This window comes from Squalius cephalus (assembly GCF_949319135.1).
Source record: "Squalius cephalus genome assembly, chromosome: 6".
NCBI lineage: Eukaryota > Metazoa > Chordata > Actinopteri > Cypriniformes > Leuciscidae > Squalius > Squalius cephalus.
This window is the reverse complement of record NC_137127.1, coordinates 11,645,724-11,666,316: the sequence shown is the minus strand read 5'-3', so window position 1 is coordinate 11,666,316 and position 20,593 is coordinate 11,645,724. Positions and strand designations below refer to the sequence as shown.

The 20,593-nt window shown below is 36.5% G+C and overlaps 2 protein-coding genes across 2 annotated transcripts in view; one reads left to right on the top strand and one right to left on the bottom strand.

The window, feature by feature from the left end:
* hydin (HYDIN axonemal central pair apparatus protein) overlaps positions 1–10,227 on the bottom strand; it is a 69,418-nt gene extending 59,191 nt beyond the window's left edge. Inside the window, exons 1-6 of the mRNA XM_079874719.1 lie at positions 9,930–10,227; positions 7,832–7,957; positions 6,281–6,400; positions 5,883–6,017; positions 4,907–5,106; positions 4,684–4,808 (exon numbers count right to left, since the gene is read on the bottom strand). Coding sequence (XP_079730845.1) covers positions 4,684–4,808; positions 4,907–5,106; positions 5,883–6,017; positions 6,281–6,400; positions 7,832–7,957; positions 9,930–10,064 — 841 coding nt within the window. The 5' untranslated portion in view covers positions 10,065–10,227. The remainder of the gene's footprint in view (positions 1–4,683; positions 4,809–4,906; positions 5,107–5,882; positions 6,018–6,280; positions 6,401–7,831; positions 7,958–9,929) is intronic.
* Positions 10,228–12,602: 2,375 nt separating this feature from the next.
* Positions 12,603–19,897, top strand: pnp6 (purine nucleoside phosphorylase 6). The gene is made up of 6 exons (XM_079874318.1): positions 12,603–12,888; positions 14,486–14,655; positions 14,848–14,951; positions 16,070–16,245; positions 16,488–16,678; positions 17,891–19,897. Exons 1-6 carry the CDS (start codon positions 12,866–12,868, stop codon positions 18,085–18,087), a joined length of 861 nt encoding a protein of 286 aa, XP_079730444.1. The 5' UTR covers positions 12,603–12,865; the 3' UTR covers positions 18,088–19,897.
* Positions 19,898–20,593: the final 696 nt, after the last annotated feature.

Genomic DNA, 20,593 nt, shown 5'->3' with positions numbered 1-20,593 from the left:
TTTGTCATGCTGTTCCATGCATGCATTCCCTATTTACAGGCAGAAATGATAGGAGGGATATCCTTTGAAGAAACCCAAGTGTCCCTTGAAAGGAAATAGCTTTCACTGTATAAGAAGAAGTCACACTGAGTGTGTACTAGTGGGTGGGATCCCCTCTGTCCCACTGCTGCAGCTGCTACCCGGGGCTTTTTGGCTCCTTATACATATTTTAGAGTCAATGGGCAAACTCTGCAGCCTAGATAAGGCAGATGATATGAAGCAAAACAGCTGGGAGGCATTTGAAAATGTAGGACAGATTAAGTAACTCATCCTTTACGGTGTTGCTTAGAGGAGATAGTGTCTCTACTTACTTCCAGCTATTGGTAATTAAACATTATGGTTTCAGAGGACTACATGAGCATCAATATCTCTTTAGCGTTGTAGTCCATTATTAATGGAAAGACAGAACAGTGCAGTTAAAGACAGCCCAGATTGCACCTTAGATGTTTATATTAAACATGTCGGCTGGTTGTCAATAAGTAACATGGACATTAACCTTTAGATCTGAGCACATCATGTGTACAGGCAATTGTTTGGTGACTGACTGAAAAGCTACAACCTTGAGATCAAAGATTTAAATAAGACTAATATAATCATTTTTTGATACCTTCATCCAGAGCTCTCTTTTGTCAAAGAGAATTAAAACAAAATCCAGGGACATTCCCTGAAGCTTTACAACACTGGGGAAAAAAAATATTTTGCAAGTTTTTAATGAAAAATTTTATTTAACACATGGAATTCAGTAAATCCACTTAAACAAATTAAGGTACACTATATAACATTTTGTTTGTTTAAAATTAACACAATTTAAATAATGAGTCAAAATATCATCTACCGACTAGCGAAAGCGAGCACCAAAGGGCACAAGATATTGAACACTATAGGTGCGTAAAAGACAAGGATGGTCGATGACTACAGAAAGGAGTGAGATCTTGTAACGCTGACAACACTATTTCAAGGAGATATCCAACATCGAATCCAAATTCGCCGGTTCCTGAAGGCATCCCAAATGTCGGCTCAATCCCTCGTATTACAACTGAAGAAGTTGCCAAAGCCATTGATAGCATGAAGGACCAGGCCAGTGGATTTTTGGAAGTTGAAGGAGCTGCGTGTCACCACGATTGAATGGCTAGCAACTTTCTTCAATGTCACGTCGACTTTGGCATGTACCAACCAACTGGACCACAATAATTACAGTCCCTATTTTCAAGAATAAAGGCAAACCCAGCGGAATGTTTTAAATTACCACCCTATCTGCCTCCTATCACACACAATGAGCACCAGTGATGCGAGGAAAAGCACCGAAGAAAAAGAAGCCACTGCATATAGCCTTTCTTGATCTTGAAAAGGCTTTCGACCGGGTGCTGCAACTGGTTCAACTGCTCTATGAAAACACCAGCAGTCATGAAAGATGGCATTTCTGCTAGCTTTCCTGTGAAGGTTGGTGTACACCAAAGCTCAGCATTGTGGCCGCTACTCTTCATCCTGGTCTTGGTCACTATCATTTGAGACCTGCAACAGGGTGTCCCATGGGCCCTGCTCTATGCAAAGGACATTAACCTGGCTGCCACCCAACCGGGAAGAACTGGAACACCAAGTCCAGGCATTGAATGACCACCTCAGCCAATATGGCTTACGCCTCAACATCAAGAAAACAGAATATTTGGAAACCAATCCTTCTGATGGCAACATCCTGGTTAGTGGCGAAGCCCTGATGAAGACAACAAGCTTTAAGTACCTAGGATTGCGCCTGCAAAGTGACTGTGGTATCAATAATGAAGTGCGTGGGAGGGTAAACTGGATGCGCTGGAAAGAAGTCACTGGAGTTCTATGCGATAAACGCATACCAATCCATCTCAAGTCCAGTACGTACAGTAGTACGTACAGTGGTACGTAGTAAGTACAGTTGAGCTGTATTGAGCCGAATGCTGGCCAGTTACCAAAAGCACTTGGCACTCTCTCCACGTTATGGAGATGTTACTGGTTATTGGATTACTGGTGTGTCTCTCCTTAACCACTGCTGTAATGATACAATCCGGCGGCAAACGGGTGTTGCACCAATTACGGAGAAAATTCAGCAAAGCTTCAATGGTATTGGCACGTTCTACGAGCTGCACCAGGCACTGTCGCTGACACTTCATGGTGGATGGGAAATGGCCACGTTGATGGACAAAGCAAAGATGGCAGGATACAATCGAAGCAGTTAAAGATCACCAAATTATACACAAACGGGGGACTTGACCGTGCAAAATAGTATACCAAGATCCGAGAGCGGACTCCACACTTGTGGAAAACACGCTAGAAGGAGAAGAATATATCATCAATCCCATGGTAAGGCTATTATAAGTGTTTATATTTTAAAACTGACGGGATGGTTTTCATGGGAAATTGCGTACATACGTCACTCGCCCGTGAGAGTCTTGTCATATCTGTAAATAGAGAAAAGGTGCTCCGTCTACTTTGGCACATGTATGTTGTGGGAGTGGCCTAGGTTAGTTGTCACAACGTGTGAGAAAGGTTGACATGGAGCATGCTTAATCTCGAACCTCTGGGGAAGCTGAAAAGAGGAGAGTCTACTGGAAAAAAAGAGAACACCACAGAGCTCGTAATAAAATAAGAATCAACATTGGCTTGGCTTTTAAGAGATGTCAAGAACTGAGAGATTTCAAATGTTGAAAAAGTGATGCAGAGATGCCTTTTTTTTTTTATCAGGTGAGTAAGTAAGGTATTTTATTGAACAGATAAATTGCCTCAAACAGAGTTTATTGTAAAGCATTATCTATTGTGAAGTGTCATCTCGTCATGGTTGTTGTAGCGCTGTGCTGGAATTTATTTTCAAGGTAGTACCATGTCAATTAATAGGTAGAGCTACAGTAACGTCTTCAGCTACTCAGCTTCAGATCCTTTCCATCTAAACTGCTTATATCTCTTAAGCCTAGTAGGCTAGTGAATGTTTTATGAGCAGTATGATAAACAAATTCATCTGCAGTCACGCAGAGCCTAAGCACAATCAAAACAATGTTCTTCCACAAAACACATGCACATGTTTTTTTTTGGCTAAAGGGCCAAAAGTTACATAGTGTACCTTTAGGTAAAATTAACAAAATAAATAGGAACATACTTTTTGTTTTTACTTAAGGTGTTTACACAAAATACATATTTCTTAATTTTAGACATACTTTTTTTTTTTTTTTTACTGCACTGACATTTGCACAGCTACAGTATGTTCATTGAACGATGAAATTAACAAATCCTACAACCTAACCACAAGATACTCTATAGCACATTAGCAACCACAAAAACATCAACAACAGAAACTCTTTTAAAATGGCCATCATATCTGAACAATACACACTATCAGGTTTGGCTTTTACTGAAAAGAATAATTACTCTCAAACTTCAGCCCTGTGAAATACGCTGCACAGAGAGAGCACCTTTAGAGACTTGAGAGAGGTCTCTGTGCTTATCTGAGATGAAACTGGGACTCCAGGGAGATGTTTCTGCCAATCCCAGAACCAAACCAATGAAGACATGCTCCAAAGCAGCTTCGCGTTAAACATAAATGAGGAGGAGACAGGAAAAGGCGCTAAATTAAAAATGATACTCCCCTGATGGGCACAAAGTGGTATTTTTAGAACAGAATGCATATTAAAAAGTTAATGCCGATGGCCTTCAGCAGACCTGTGTGTTTATTCAGTGAGACAGGCAGAGCACCTGCACAAACCACACACACACACATATACCTAAACCACATGCTGGACTACATGTTGAAATATACAAGCACATTCACACAGACAATAATTCATCATGCACACACTAGTATGTCAGTTTAAACACACCCTCTTACCCAAGCACATGATCTTTAATTAAAAATTTCTTAGCACCATATTGTCTATAAATACTGCCTATCCACCTACAGCTGATTCAGGTAAAACAGTGATTCAGCATTAAGATGTAATCAAATGAATCCTAACAACAAATTAACTATTGGATTTTGAATTAGATTACAAAATGACAATTTTGTAGAGGTGTAACCAGTCCATCCTGATATACGATATATTATAAGATTAACCAGGCACCCGGTCTGATAAAATCCGATAATAGGATTTATTATTAATATAGCTATTTGCCTAAAGGGCCCTTTGAAAGAACAAAAATAAAATATTCAAGCTCAAATAGAACAAAAATAACTGATGCTTTTTAATCATAATAACCTCAGGGTAATCAACACCTAAAGAATAATATATTCAATTTCACAAAACCTTGAGAAAAGTCATGTAAATATATACTGCCTCAAAAAGAACAACGCAATTTGGCTAGTCAATGAGTCAATGTGATGTTTTTCAGCCTAAATTTACTTTAAAATGCCATCTACATTATTTTCTGTGCATTATGGTGATCTGTGGGTAGTAAAAAGAGCACAGTATATTAAAGCTATTCTCAGAAGAGAATAATTCGAAAATATAAAGATGAACAGACATTAACGATGAAGGCTAATATTAAGATCATTTACACCTCTTGAGTAGGACGCAAGTGGGTGCATGTGGAAATCAGTGCCTGTGTCACAGTGACATATAGCAGTGTGTTGCAGAGGAGGAGTTTGTAGGAAGAGCAGATTGTGGTGATGTAATTAGCAGTAAGTACCTGAATGGTAATGCAGCAGCAAAACCTGGCTGTGATCCCCAGTGGTTTTTGGCAAGAACTCAACGGTAACTTGCATGCTTTGACCAACATCAAGAGTACCTACAGATGGTTCTACAGAAAATGGGCTGTGGGGGAACATATAGACGCAATCATAAAAAGAAAGTGTCAGTCATAAATCAAAAAATGAAATCATCTACACACCACAATGTCACTCCTCTTTTACCTGCGTGTGCTGAGCTGGAATTTAGCTTCACAATTTCCTATGTTCCGCACAAGCAGTGTTTTCTGGGACAAGCACTTGACTGGACAAACTTGGAAATGCAGACTATCTGGGAAGTCCAAGATGGCACGGGGCCCAATTGCACGGATGGGTACTTCAAACTTCTCACGTTCAGTCACACAGAGGAGTCTGTGAATGTAATCCTACATTTACAGGCATATGAAAGTCAGTGGTAACATATAGAGCAAGATAAAGCCTTGAAGAAGACAAGGCTTAAAAAAAAACTAAATATAATATGGTACTATATATCTGGTACATATGGTTTCTTTAATCAATCCTAATTTAAATAAACCCCAGGATTATGGAATTATTGCATTGAGGAGTTAATCCATAATAATTACATGCAAAAAGACCCTTGGATCTGAACCTGACAGAAAATACAAGCAAGAGAGGAAATAATATTGTCTTTCTCTGACTGGGCCACCACAACTCAATTTGAACTGACTTAATTGGAATGACAGTATTAAGAAATCTGTGTTAATGTTTTGCCAAACCAAAATAGATTAGCAGGTCACATTAGAGACTGCAAAAGAGCCACTAATGGACCGATGAGTGGCTGTGGTGGAAACACTAAGCCTCCAGTTTCCTGTGCTTACCAAAGCACTCTCTCAGATTTCTCAAAGATATGTTAAACATTTAAATAAAACTTGACATTGAAGTTTACGTCAATGTGCAGCATCCAGGTGGATGCTGCACATTGGTGGTGGTTGAGGAGATTCCCCCTTCCATGTTATAAATGTAACGAATTATTACTTCCCACGTTGTGTTGGAGAGACACAATTAAAGACCCCTGGGATCCTTCAAAATAACTGTGTGGCAGTTTTTGCATGTTTCCTAACATTTCTTTGGTCTGTTCATTGATTTACAAGCGAATGGCAATATGTGAGAGTCAGCTGCAGATGTTGCGTATAAATTTTACCTTGTTCTCTTGTGGAGTAAATAAAATGGTGAACGTAGATGCCATGCCTGGGGCCACTTTCTTACTAGCATCTAATGGGCTGACCACTTTAAAATAAAGTGAGTCTTCTTCGATCACCTTTACCAGTCGAGGAACCTGCAATAGTCAGCAGCATGTCCATGTCAAGCCAGTGATCATTACACATGAAAATGAACAAGATAATCTCTATTTGTCTTAAAGGAATAGTGCAAGATGTTGAATGGTGTAAATCAGAATGGCACGAACTACAAACTACCAAGTGTTAACAAAATTGCATACTGTGATTTATCATATTATTTATTTATGTTAAGATATATTAATACATTTAGTGTGTGGTTATATAAAACACTGTATGATCAATTCAGATACATGAAAGTCACCTTGTCACTGTTCCGCAGCTCTAAGGGCACCTTGTACGTCTTAAATGGTGAGTAGTTTTGGAACACAATCTCAGAGGGGTACGGCTGAAACATGGCCTGGTCCAAATCTAATGAGGAAAACTATAAAAAGCAAATCAAGTCAAAATCAAACTCTTAGAAGATATCTGATTCAATGTAAAATGTAGGAAATGGCTTCCTTATTTCAACTTTAATGTGAAATAAGCTCATTTAAAACAGGGGTGTGTTAAGGGAGAAAAACAATATTCTTTATATATCTTGTATTTGTTATTGAGAAGATGTTCATGTATAATTATATCTGTCACATCTAGTTTATCTCACATTCTATTGTGTCACAATGCAGCAATTCCCACACACACATATCTTAACTGGTGTACATGGGTGAAAGTATTAATTATTTTGAATAAATTACCAATATGTATAAATAATAAAACAACAATCAACTAAACATTTACACTTGCAACGATAACATTTGCAGAAACCACATACATTCTGTTCAAAATGAGCCAAAAATGCAAAATAATAAGCCTAATAATGAGGGATGGTAAAGATCCATTTCCAAAAGCGCAAACATAAAATAATGATGAAAATTAGGAAAATGATTAAATACAAAAAAGAATGTTAAAAAATATTTGTTAAATTCATATTCGTACATTATTTTTGTAATGTGTTTAACGTGTAAAGTCATAATTCTTTTATGATATAATACTGCTTTTGTTGGATTTTTGCAATAGGCTAGTTACTATATAATAGTGATTTTTGCTGAATTGTATTAAAAACAGTCAGGGTTTTAATACAGGCATCATAATAATTATTTATTATAATAATATTATATCATTTTTATTATAATAATTAATAATAATTTTTAGAAACATTCATTGTCCCTGTTTTTAAATTCATAGATAATAACAAGTGAGAATTCAATGGCATTTTTGACCACCGAACTAGGAAACGTCCTTAGGTTTCCATTTCAGAAATCTGGTCACCTTACTTTACCATATAAAGGTAAACAATTGCCATAGACCTTATTCACAGCTGCACCGTCTTTGATTTTTAACAGGAATGAATGTGAGGCTGTGAGGGATAGACATGCATCTCTTCAGTGGGTTGTACTGTTATTGAATATGTTTTTTAATTGTTCTGCTGATGAAACAATGCAAAAATATTTTTCCAAGATATTTCAGTAGACAAAAAACTCTAGAAAATATGAGCTGTGGAAAATTATGAGTGATCTAGGAGCTTTGTACAGCTTTTTACAGCAGATGCCATTGAAAACAAGATAAGTCTATCCCTCACAGCCTCGTTTTCAAACATGTCATGGCGCTGCTCTGAATAAGGTATATTTGCTATCATATACAAATATACAAATCAATATAAAAGCCTCTAGTATCTCCCCAGAGAGAAACTATTATAATGATGTCCTTAATCAACTTTGAAAATGTTGCTACTTAGATACTTGGAACCAGTGATGTAGAAGAGCAAACTAATTAATTAAGTGCTGGAGCTGAGCATGCTAAAATGATGGTATTTTACCTTGTGATGTGTGGCCTCACTCATGTCTAAGAGTTCCAGGATGCGGGGCGGATGCACCTCGTAAGTGTTTGATAATCGCTCCTCTGTAGTCTGGCACATTTCTCGAGCATATACTGATGGAATCATCTGGAAAGACATTTGCAGACTGTTATGAGTGCATTTACACACAGTATGTGTGCATGTGTGTGTATTTCCTATATAAATATATATATATATGTGTGTGTGTGTGTGTGTGTGTGTGTGTGTGTGTGTGTGTGTGTATTTATATAGGAATTTTTATATATTTTATATATTTTCCTATATTCTGCAGCAATTGTCCATATAGTATTAATTATTCTTTGTAAAGCTGCTTTGTGAGTAGAGTGTGCGTTTGTTTGTGTTTTATATTGCAATACATTGACAATCAGACATCAGACACTCTTTATTCACACATACACTGGTAGGGTCTAAGTGACAAACAAAGATAAGAGAGAGACATTACAGTAAGCAAAATTACAATCCCCAACAATCCCATTACAATCCCAAAAAGTGATTACACATACATGGTACAGCAGATATACACTCACTGGGTACTTTATTAGGTACATCTGTTCGACTGCTCGTTAACGCAAATATTTAATTAGCCAATCACGTCAGCAACTCAATGCATTTAAGCATGTAGATAGACATGGTCAAGATAATCTGCTGAAGTTCAAACTGGGCATCAGAATGGGGAAGAAAGGTGATTTAAATGACCTTGAATGTGGGATGGTTGTTGGTGCCAGACGGGCTGGAATGAATGAGTATTTCAGAAACTGCAGATCTACTAGGATTTTCACGCACAACCATCTCTAAGGTTTACAGAGAATGGGCCGAAAAAGAGAAAATAGTGAAAATAGCGGCAGTTCTGTGGGCAAAAATGTCTGATTGATGCCAGAGATCAGAAGAGAATGACTGGTTCGAGCTGATAGAAAGGCAACAGACGACCGAAGTCTGCAGAAGAGCGTCTCTAAACTCAACAACATATCGAACCTTGAAACAGATGCTCTTAGTTACAACAGCAGAATAACACATCGGGTGCCAATCCTGTCAGCTAAGAACAGGAAACTGAGGCTACAATTCACACGAGCTCACCAAAATTGGAGCGAAGAAGATTGGAAAAACGTAGCCTGATCTGATGAGTATTGTGCGAAATTCAGATGGTAGGGTCAGAATTTGGTGTAAACAACATAAAAAGCCTAAATCCATCCTGCCTTGTATCAACGGTTCAGGCTGCTTGTGGTGTAATGGTGTGCAGGATATTTTCTTGGCACACATTGGGACCCTTAGTACCAATTGAGCATCGTTTAAACGCCACAGCTGAGTATTGTTGCTGACCATGTCAATCCCTTTATGAACACAGTGTATCATCTTCTGATGGCTACTTGTCACAAAGCTCAGATCATCTCAAAGTATTTTCTTGAACATGACAATGAGTTTACTCAAATGGCCTCAACAGTCGCCAGATCTCAATCCAAAGAGCAATAGAGCTTTGGGATGTGGTGGAACGGCAGATTCGCATTATGGATGTGCAGCCGACAAATCTGCAGCAACTGCATGATGCTATCATGTCGCATGTCAATATGGACCAAAATCTCTGAGGAATGTTCCTAGGACCTTGTTGAATCTATACTAACCAAGAATCAAGTCAAGGTAAAAAGGGGGTCCAACTCAATACTAGCAAGGTGGACCTAATAAAGTGGCCAGTGACAATGAACAGGTTTTACAGATTCTTCCATTTTTGTGTTTGTCAACCATCTGTCAATCAAAAAGGAACATCAAAATGCACTTACTCATCCTACACTACATCAAAAATGTTGAGTAGGATGTGGTTCACTTTTAATAACTAGTTTTGTTATTTAAAACATACAGTCTTTTTGGTGTCCTAGTAAAAGTACCGCAAGTCTAGTATGTTAATGTAAGTTTTGTGAGTAGTTTAAAAGCAGTAATAGTAGTTTAAGGTACTATATAATAGTTAGTGCTCCGTTTGGAGGCAGAGATTTAATGCATGATAAGGGTGACCTGATGCTTTACAATCAACGTGAAAAAACAAAGTATTAAGATATATTAAAGTGCTCACCTTTGCGGAATTCGTCTCCCGTTTTACCAGCTTGGGATTTCGGGGAGCCACTACTTTTGTTTTGAATCCCACTGGCATCTTCTCGCGTGAACTGCGGAGGTTTGACTGAGATGCTTGGACATTCGAGCCTGGCATTGTGAAACAAACGTACTCGCGCTTAGTTTATGTATAAAGTTGAAATCAAATATTAATGACAGACATATCTGGTTTCTTTCTTGACTGTCGATGACAAGCGAAACATACGAGAACTGTTAAACCGAGAAGCAGATGGCTAGACGCCATTCGCACGCGAGGTCGTTTATTTGGTAAAGTTGTGTTTATCGTTTAAAACACGTCCAGGACGTTTTAAAAAATATATTTGTAAAATAACAACATAGCGACATTACAAACTAAGTGTTTAAATAATACAAAATAATAAAGAAATTATTTAAAATCCCAGCTAATTTCTTGTGAAGGCTCTTCCGCCAGCGTACACTTCTCCACTTTGAGCTTGGTGGTTACCATGGCACCGGGGTACTGAACGTTTTCAGTAAACAGTTCTCTGATTGGTGCGCATGTGTAAAGAAGCCCTGGGATTCGCTGTGAGTTTTGGGCCCGAGCAGTAGCTGAAGATATCTGTACCATAGCAACTTAAAAACCACAAACAAAGTGTACCTTTCCCTTGTGCTCGTATTTACTTTGATTAAAATCTGTAAGAACTGCAAAGTGTAGACTGTATGAGACAGCATAATGGAATGTCATGGAACAATGGCAGAGAAAATATAGGCCTAACGTTACTTGAACAACATTTTATTTTACACTTTACATTCATATTGAGGTGCTCATCAGTAGATACACCACATCAAGAGTGAAAACTGCCTAAAATCATGGAGTATTTTTCCTGAAAGTTCAGTGTAACATTAGGCAAATAGACTGTCCCCATGTAACTTCTACTAAATTAAAGTCACCATGAAATCAAAATGGACAATTATTGTTTTTAATGGAATATTAGTAACTTGCAACAACTTCTCTTCTCTGATGACGTGTTTACTGGTGTGAGGGCGGGACAACTTGTCACTCACATGACATTGCAGAAATAGTCTCCTCATTCAGAGCAGCGTTATGGCAGGTATGAAAGCGAGGCTGTGAGGGATAGACTTGTCGTGTTTTCAATGGCATCCACTGTAAAAACTGTAAAAGCTCCTAGATCACTCATGATTTTCTACAGTTTCTCTGAAAGATATTTTTGCAGTGTTTCGTCAGTAGAACAATCCAAAAGCACATTAAATAACAGTTTAACCCGCTTGAAGAGATTTTAATTCCCATTAAAAATAAAAGATGCTGTGAATAAGATCTATCTATAGCAAACTACAAGCATCCAATAAATTCCCAATAATCGAAAATCAACATTTTTTTTCTTGTTCGAATATCACTCGAATTTCAGTCCCAATAGACTGCAACAGTTTTTCAGCGGCACTGGTTCCGGATATTTTTTAGGGATTTAAGAAAAAGTCTTTGTTAAAGAGTTATAAGCCATGAACCAAGCCAGTCAGCTACAAGGTGAATCAACATATGCATATATATATGTATATATACAAACATTGCAGAATTTTGTGAGTGTAGGGAGATAGACTTGATTAAGTCATGTGATTCATTGGAGTGGGCTATTTTAAAGAGCTATTTTAGAGAATTGCTTTTGTTTACTCTGATTGGTGTAATTTTCTGTACAGCATCATGGGTAATGTAGTTTTTCACCAGGAATTCCACTATTAGACAATTATTTTAAAAATAAGCTGAAATAATGCAGGCTGACAGCTTCAGCAGAAGCAAATACCATCGATTAACAACCTCGTAGCTCACAGAAGGTCAGTCTTTAAAGATTTATAAATTATCATTCAAAATCAATTCATTCATTTTCATTCCTACCAAATCAAATGCAGGACCTAATTTTACTTTCACATCTTCACTAAAAACAAGTAAAAAATGTCATGCATCTAACTAAGACTATTTTTACTCACTCACTCATTATCCATTCATTGTGCCTTTGTCCACCCATTTCCAGAGTTCAAGTGTTGATCAAGTGTTGATCATATGATCAATAGCATAATGCATGACTGAACAAGCAAAGAAATGAATACATTTCTCTTTTTTTTCATGAATGTTATAATTTAAATATTCTTTATTTTATATTTATTTTAATTTTGACTGAAGCAACGCTTTATAATCCACATACTCTTATTTAAAACAAATCCAAAAAGAGTTTTAAAGCATCACATATTCTGAATTGGATGGGCAACAATTCAAGAATTAACCACTGAAACACCCAAATTGGTCGTAGCTAATTTGACCGATCAATATCCCCTCAATGTCTACAGCCTAGAAACCAATACACTTATCTGAAGAACGTATAATAAAACATCAAGAGCTTCTTCTAATCTCCAAAGAACCATAACCAACTCAAAACCATTACATTTGTTTAACCTAAGTGGCTTCAAAGAACCAGTGAAGAACTTGGAATGTTCAATGAAAGGTTCTTACATCATTGTCAATAAGAACTTTTATTTTTAAGTGCAGATGAGGCTGTGGCAAACTCTTTTTTACATGCATAATCTCTGCGCGTGACAAATTGCACTTTAACCGTTTCCCTGGACACTCGAGTTAAACTACAGAGAAGCACGTTGTTTCCCCTGCTGTGATGCACCACTAGGCTACACGGCTGTGCTGGTCCTGGCAGGATGACAGATCTCAAGGCTCTTTAACTGCGGGTCAGTGAGCGGCCCATTCTGACAGAAAATTGGATTAGTACAACTAGCCCTGTTTAAGAAACGAATTGTAAGAGCGACTCCTCCTTCGTCACGCCACCCTTCCCACGAGAACGTCGGGTGTTTGACCTCTCGCTCAGGCTGTTCTGTATTATTGCTCGTGCCGACAATATCCCTCGACCAGCCGCTGCGGACATGTCAACATCCAGCGAATGCAGGTAAGGGGAGAAACGAATGAACGCCAGACCTGCCAAATTAATCTCCTACATCATATCAGAATGCTTAAATGAAATCTTAGTGAGAAGAAAAATATGTTATTACATTCGTGAGAAGTCGCCATGACAACTGTCGCTTTAAATTTCCATCCCATCAAACAAGGCGTTATATCATAGATCAACCTGAAGTAAATGGTAGATCATTTTAAATAAACCTGTATGATTTACATTCAGGCAGTCTCTGTCCTGACTGTTTGGACGGCGATAGTTTATTTAGCCTATCATATTTCTTCCACTATGCACCCTCCATTGTAAAAAAATAAATAATTTGCTGTCGATTTGATGCTTGAATGAAATTCAACATTTCTAATAACATAAGCTATCTATAAAATCAGCTACTTGTGATTATGGTTGCGTAACCAGAATCCTCCTATTCAGCTTTGGTGGATGTGCTCAGAATAATACGCAGGCTCTTAAAGAGACAGGCTGCGCTATTAAACCTGTGGGAAAAAACAGCTATGAAAACGGTCCCAAATGAGGACATGGCTGTTCAGTTGGCAGGCCTTTTCAAAAAAAAAAAAAAAAAAAAAAAAGGCAGAGCTGTGAATTGTAAAATAAGAGGTCTATTGTGCATTCTCACTGAGCTTTGAGTCGCGTAGCATGTGTTTGAAGCTCAGCTCTCTGAATGGAAAGTGCTGATCCCGCAACGCCCTGCAGCACCACGGACAGCGCATGCTTACAGCTCGGCCATTCAGCTCTTCCTAGTTCCTACTCAATATGATTCTTGTTCGTGCCCTACAGCTATGAAAGGCTTTCTGATCATAAATGTGGGCAGTCCAACTACTTTTTTTTCAGTTTTAAAAGACTATAAAATAATTCAGAGTATAGTGAAAGTATAGTTAAATAATGACAGACACTCCTTGAGAAGCAGAAAGCATTCTGCGGTTGCTTCCTTTAGTAACTTGCATTGTCATATTGAGTGCATAAAGACAGCAAGTGAATATTTAACCACCTACTGAAAAGCGTAAGTTATTTGGCCTAAGTATTCTTGAACATTAACAGATGCTCTTTATAATTTGCTACAATTAGCCAGCTTTGATAGTTAAGTATCCAGCTAAAATATATTTTAGCTGGATACTTAACAGAGAATATATTTGATTTGCATATAGTTACAACTCAACTGACCGTCCATTAGCTTTGTATGGTAAGAAACATGACTATTTACTACAGTGATTGTTCAGCTAAATGACTGTCAAAGAGAAGAGATAATTCAACATACTTCAACACAATAGCATAACAAATGACAAGGATAAAAAATACAATAAAATAAAAACTTTTTTACTGTAGTATATAGGTACTTTTCTTTATCTATTCTGAATGCTGCTGTCAGCTGATTTGTCCTCACTCTCAAAGCAACTTGACTGGGTCATTGCACTTCTTACACCTTCATATTTCATAACCAAGTTATGTTGCGTAGGAACGTAGGTAGGTTAGTCAGACGTTATCCAACAGTACTTTATTGTGACACGTGTGATTTTAATGCATGCCAGCCCCATCAAAAAAATATTAAGCAAAAAAACAATGTTTTGTTTCTATCTAGCTACAGCTATGAGGAGTACAAAGAAACAGCAGACTGGCTGCTTGCTAAAACAGACTTCAGGCCCAAAGTGGCAATTATCTGTGGTTCAGGACTCGGTGGATTGGCTGACCTGCTGGACAACAAGAATGTGTTTCCTTACGACGAAATCCCGCGCTTTCCCCACAGCACAGGTAGGAGACAGATTGCTAAATTCACATAAACCTTTGGTGTACCATTCATAACCCATTCAGAGAGTATTGTTTCATATTCTATTCTATTCTAAATATATAAAAGACAGTGCTGACGTTTATCGCTCACTGTCATTATTTGATTATTATTTGCATTAACAAACATTAAAAATACACACCCTCACGTCTCTTCAGTGCAAGGACATAAAGGTCAGCTGGTGTTCGGAGAGCTGAATGGGAAGCAGTGTGTTTGCATGCAAGGCCGTTTCCATTTCTACGAGGGCTATAACGTTGCCACGGTAAGTTTCATTTTTAAAATCTTAAAAGTATGAGCATTAAACAAAACCAGCACATGCAAAAGCACATGCGTTTGGAATGAAAACACATTGTTAGTTGATAATTAAAAGAATCATCTCATAAGTCAAGAATCATCTCAGTTTTTCTTTTCCTTGAGCAATAATATACCACAACACTAACACAGAGGTTATTCTGCACTTAACCATTGACTTCTCAGTGCTGCTATCAGCAATTTAAGTATAACAGAGAATAGTTAACATTTGACAGCTGACCCAATCGCCTCCTATAAACTTTTACAGCACACAACATTCCAACATCTGTGATCAAGTAAAAAAAAAATCAAACAGTGCTTACTCTTTATTGCAGGAGCCAAGTGAAATACTGTATGGCATTATGATTTATGATTCTTCGGTATGTTTTTTTAATTAAAAAAGTGATTAAATAGTTGTAAATATTCTTGCCTGGGTTGTAAAAAAGCAGTCATATGTTTGTTTCTTATTTCTTAATTAGGGCTGTCAAACGATTAATCGCGATTAATCGCATCCAAAATAAAAGTTTGTTTTTACATAATATATGTGTGTGTACGGTGTATAATTATTTTCTATATATAAATACACACACATGCATGTATATATTTAAGAAATATTTGCATGTATATACTGTGTATATATATTTATATTATATATAATTTACATTATATATAAATATTTTATATATAAATAACACATTTTTCTTAAATATATATATATGCATGTGTGTGTATTTATATATAGAAAATAATTATACTCCATACACACACATATATTATGTAAACACAAACTTTTATTTTGGATGCGATTAATCGCGATTAATCGTTTGACAGCCCTATTCTTAATTCAATGCACATGAGGGAATCAATTCAAATGTAGTTTCAAATCACAATTGTCTAGTGAAAATATTTATTTTAAAATGGACAATTTAGACAAAGCTGGGGGACAGTTAAACTACTATATAGTTTTGATAACTGCATATTAACCACATATATCAATTCAGATTTCAGTCTTTAATTTCCTGTTTCATAAAGATGAGAACAGTTTGTCAAAGCAGCTCTAAATCTCAGGGTTTTCTCCTTCTGTTTTAGGTCACATATCCAGTGAGAGTGTTTTTCCTTCTCGGGATTGAGACTCTGATTGTGACCAATGCTGCTGGAGGGCTCAAATCTGAATTTAAAGTGGGTGACATCATGCTTATCAGAGACCATATCAATATGCCTGGATTTGCTGGCCAAAATCCCCTGTGTGGACGCAATGAGGAAAGGTGAATTGCTATTTAGTAAATTGAGATACATTTTATTCAAACAAACCTATCCTTTTTTTATAATTATGTTTAAAGACGGCTAATTCTACCTAACACCAATATCTTTTTTTATTTTTGTCTTTGTTTTTAACAGTTCAGCTTTTGTTTTGCTATTGGCTTTGCAATATAATCTTACTTGCATTTCTCTAAGGATTTATGCAACCAGTCTAATGATCACTGACATTTGTGTTACGTCCCTGTAGATTTGGAGTGCGCTTTCCCTGCATGTCTGATGCTTATGATAGAGAATTGGCACAGTTGGCCAGGAAAACTGCCCAAGAACTGGGCTGTGCCTCTTTCCTTCAGGAGGGTGTTTACTGCATGTTGGCTGGACCGTCCTATGAGACAATTGCAGAATGCAGGGCTTTACAGCTGCTTGGGGCGGATGCTGTGGGTACGTAATGTACATATCACTTTTATGAAAAATGTCATGAGTGGGCAAGACGTATTATCGCTTGAAGATGAAAACCATAACCATATATCATAATTTCGAGCAAGGACACCCTTTGAGGGACAGAGCAGGAACCTATTATTATATTATTTTTCACAAAAATGACTTATTTATGAAGCCCCGAACATGACAGGCCGATAAAAATATATAGGGGCCATAAATTAAGTATTCATTCCCATGATTTCTTAATTCGTTCTCTCATATGAGTTTTCTCAATTTAAATAAGTAAATTGTGGCCACGTTGAACTAATTCGTTTTGATTTAAGTAAGGGAACACATTTGTACAACAGGGCCATGATTTAATAAATCGAGGGAATGAATTGTTCAATCGTGCACACGATTTACTTAATTTACTTGATGTAATAACGAATTATTACATCAGCACGTTTTACTAATTCGTTCCCTTGTTTTAAGTCATCAGTCATTGGAATGAATTGTTAATTTGTGGCCACGATAAACATATTTTTCCTGCATCTCATGTACGGGGCTCCATACTTATTAGTTATAAATTGTATAATTAATTATCATAATTATAATAATTTATTAATTATTATAAATTGTATATATTATATTAATTATATTATATTAATTCATAAATTATTATAAATGACAAACTACTTCAAAATGAATAATACTTATATATATATTGTAGTTTTTACTTTTAAGTATACATATTATTTTTCTTTATATTCCTCTTCTGCTGCAAATTATTGTTTGACCTTAAAGTCATTTTAAAATGAAATTGAAAGTTGAAAGTTAAGGGTCACTAAGAATTTTTTTGAAAGAAATTGACATTTTTATTCAGCGAGGATGTGTTAAATTGGTCAAAAGTGACAGCAAAGACATTTCTAATGTTATAAAAGATTTCTATTTTAAATAAACGCTGTTCTTTTGAACTTCCTATTCATTCTCTTTTTATTCCAAATATGTATCACGATTTCCACAAAAATATTAAGCAGCACAACGTTTTTCAACATTGATATTAATAATAATAAATGTTGCTTGAGCACCAAATCAGTGTATTAGAATGAAGACTGGAGTAATGATGCTGAAAATTCACAGAAAATTAAATTATAATAATATTTCTACTATTTTTGCTGTATTTTCGTCAAAAAAAATGCAGCCTTGGTGAGTGTTGTGTTTCTCTGTAATTAGGTATGAGTACCGTTCCAGAGGTGGTGATCGCTCGGCACTGTGGGATGCGTGTGTTTGGACTCTCCCTAATTACCAACAAGGTAGTGACTGACTACGACAGCAAGGAAAGGGCTAATCATGAAGAGATCCTGGAAACCACCCGTATGCGAACCGAAGTCCTGCAGAAGATAGTCAGCAATTTAGTGACAAACATGTAGCATGACCAGCAACTACATTTACTGTAGGACAAAAATCTTACGGCTGCTCTTGAAATACTTCCACAGAGATTTGCACTTCCACCCAGACAGTTTGACAATGTAGAATGACATAGTGTCCTCCTTGATACTTCTCATGTATCTTATTCAGGATTCAAGTAAATTTATTAACTTTGCAGTGCCTCAAGATTCTCTAAATGGAAATTTAGGCTAGGTTCATTTTGTTTACTTTTGACATTGTCCTCAAATAACATCTGTATTAATATGACACGTATACTGTGTGTTGCATTCACATTTTTCCTGAAATGAAAGTTAAGAACAACTGAAATTAGCAGTGTTACATAACTATTAGCATTCCTGTCACTATGTCTTGAAAAAAGAGTTAAAGAACAAACATATATGAAAAGGGACAAACACAGACTTGCACTCTAATACAGTGATACTGTCACGGTGACACAACCATCTGTCAGCCCATCGTCACCAGATCAGCACGCTCCACCCACTCGTTCACTCTCCCCGGATTACTGATTCAACGCACATGCACCTCCTCATCAACCTGCACTATATACCTCACACAACATGCACACCATTGTCTGGTCTTGTCTAACCACGTACAGAGTCATCTCTTGCTGCAACTCCAGCCTGTCTTCTGTCTTCTGATCCCGAGCCGTTGTGTATGTTCAGTCTGTAGCATCCTTCAACCACCTGCACCTGTGATTTTTCCACCCAGCAACTGCTTGAACTTCACATTCACCCTTCCATCGACCACTGTTTGTTCTCTGCATCCTATTAATAAACTTTGTTTATACGATCACCTTCTTTTCCGTTGTGTGACAGATGCAATCCTTTTCAACTGTATTAAAGGGAATTTGGACTAAATGAGAAGGGCAGTTACAGTACGATCAAATATTAAAATATCAATTAATATATTAAATAAGCACGTTTTATCTTTTTAGTTTTATAAACTTGTCTGGATGTAGCAATTCACATGTAAAATAATGTTGAAAAATCTCTTTACAAAGTTTTGTGATACTTTATAGATTTAAAATTTTATAGTAATGTTATTTATTTTACTATGTACTTGATTTTGACTCAAATGTGACAATATTAGAATTTATTAGGATTAACCCCTTGAGATGTATCATGTCGTTTTCGAGGGGGTACACCTTACAATGTAACACAATTACAACTTAAAAAACATAACAAGATTACAATTAACAGTACATGTGATAACATATGCAGTCCACTTTAAAATAAGATAATAAAGATTGTTTGAACAACCGAAATGATGTATGGATCTAATGTCTGCAGGTCAATTATTCCAGTCTATTGGTGCTTTAAACATAAATGCTCTTTTGCCAAGTGTTTTTGCACGAGAAACAAGACAGAATGCCTAACTTGGTGGTTTGAAGAATAGGGTACAAAGTATTGTTGTAGATAACTAGGATAATCAAAATAAATACATTTAAATATAAATTGTCACATTGTATTGCATTGGAAAGAATAACCTACAGTATAAAGGGCAAACTAAAAGATTACCGTAAAATATGGGATCTTTTTATACATTTTCTATCGATACAGGCAATACCTCTCACTCCACTGATTGATATGTGTATATATGATGTGCTTATGTATTTGAAAATATGTGGACATGTCTGTCCTAGCCTTTGTATAATAACTTCTATACCTGTGTAATTTTTTGGATGCTGAGGGGTGTGGGTGGCGGTGGGAAGATAGTTAAAATATATATAAAATGTTTTGTTTTTTGGAAATGTTCTTGTTATGCTCCATGTTTTTCAATAAAAATATGTTTAAAAAAAATAATATATATATATAAATTGAAGCCATGAATCTGCTTTCTCAACACACAAAGATGACCACTGGAGTGCATCATACATTGTACAGTGATGAGTGTAAAAAGAACATCCTAAAACAAATCTGCAAATTCTATTATATGCTGTATTAAGCGAGGCAAGATCAGCTTTCGGTGCCGTCTGATAAACCACAGAGTAATCAAAGGACGGAAATATTAATTTAAAAAACAAGTTTCTTACGAACTCTATGAGAAAAGCAATTTCGAGATCGATGCAAAATACTCATTCCAACACTGACTTTGCGTAAAACATGATTAATGTGTGGTTTAAAAGAAAGTTTAGAATCAAGCCATACACCAAGATATTTAATAGTATCAACTCTACGCAAAGGAGTACCGTCTTTACATGATACAACACAAGAACAGCTTTTGGAATTAAGTTTATGTAGAACTAAAGATCATAGTATATGACTTGGTTTTATTAAGCACTAATGTATTAGCCAAAAGCCAGTCTTGTAAAGTATTAAAATCTGATTGAAGAGATAATTGAATTTGTATAGAATCAGAATTAGATGTATATAGTATCATCCGCGTAAAGTTGAACCTGACAGTTTTTGAAAAGTAATGGTAGATTATTTACATAAATGGAAAAAATAAGTGGTCCCAAAACTGAACCTTGAGGCACACCTCTTTGTT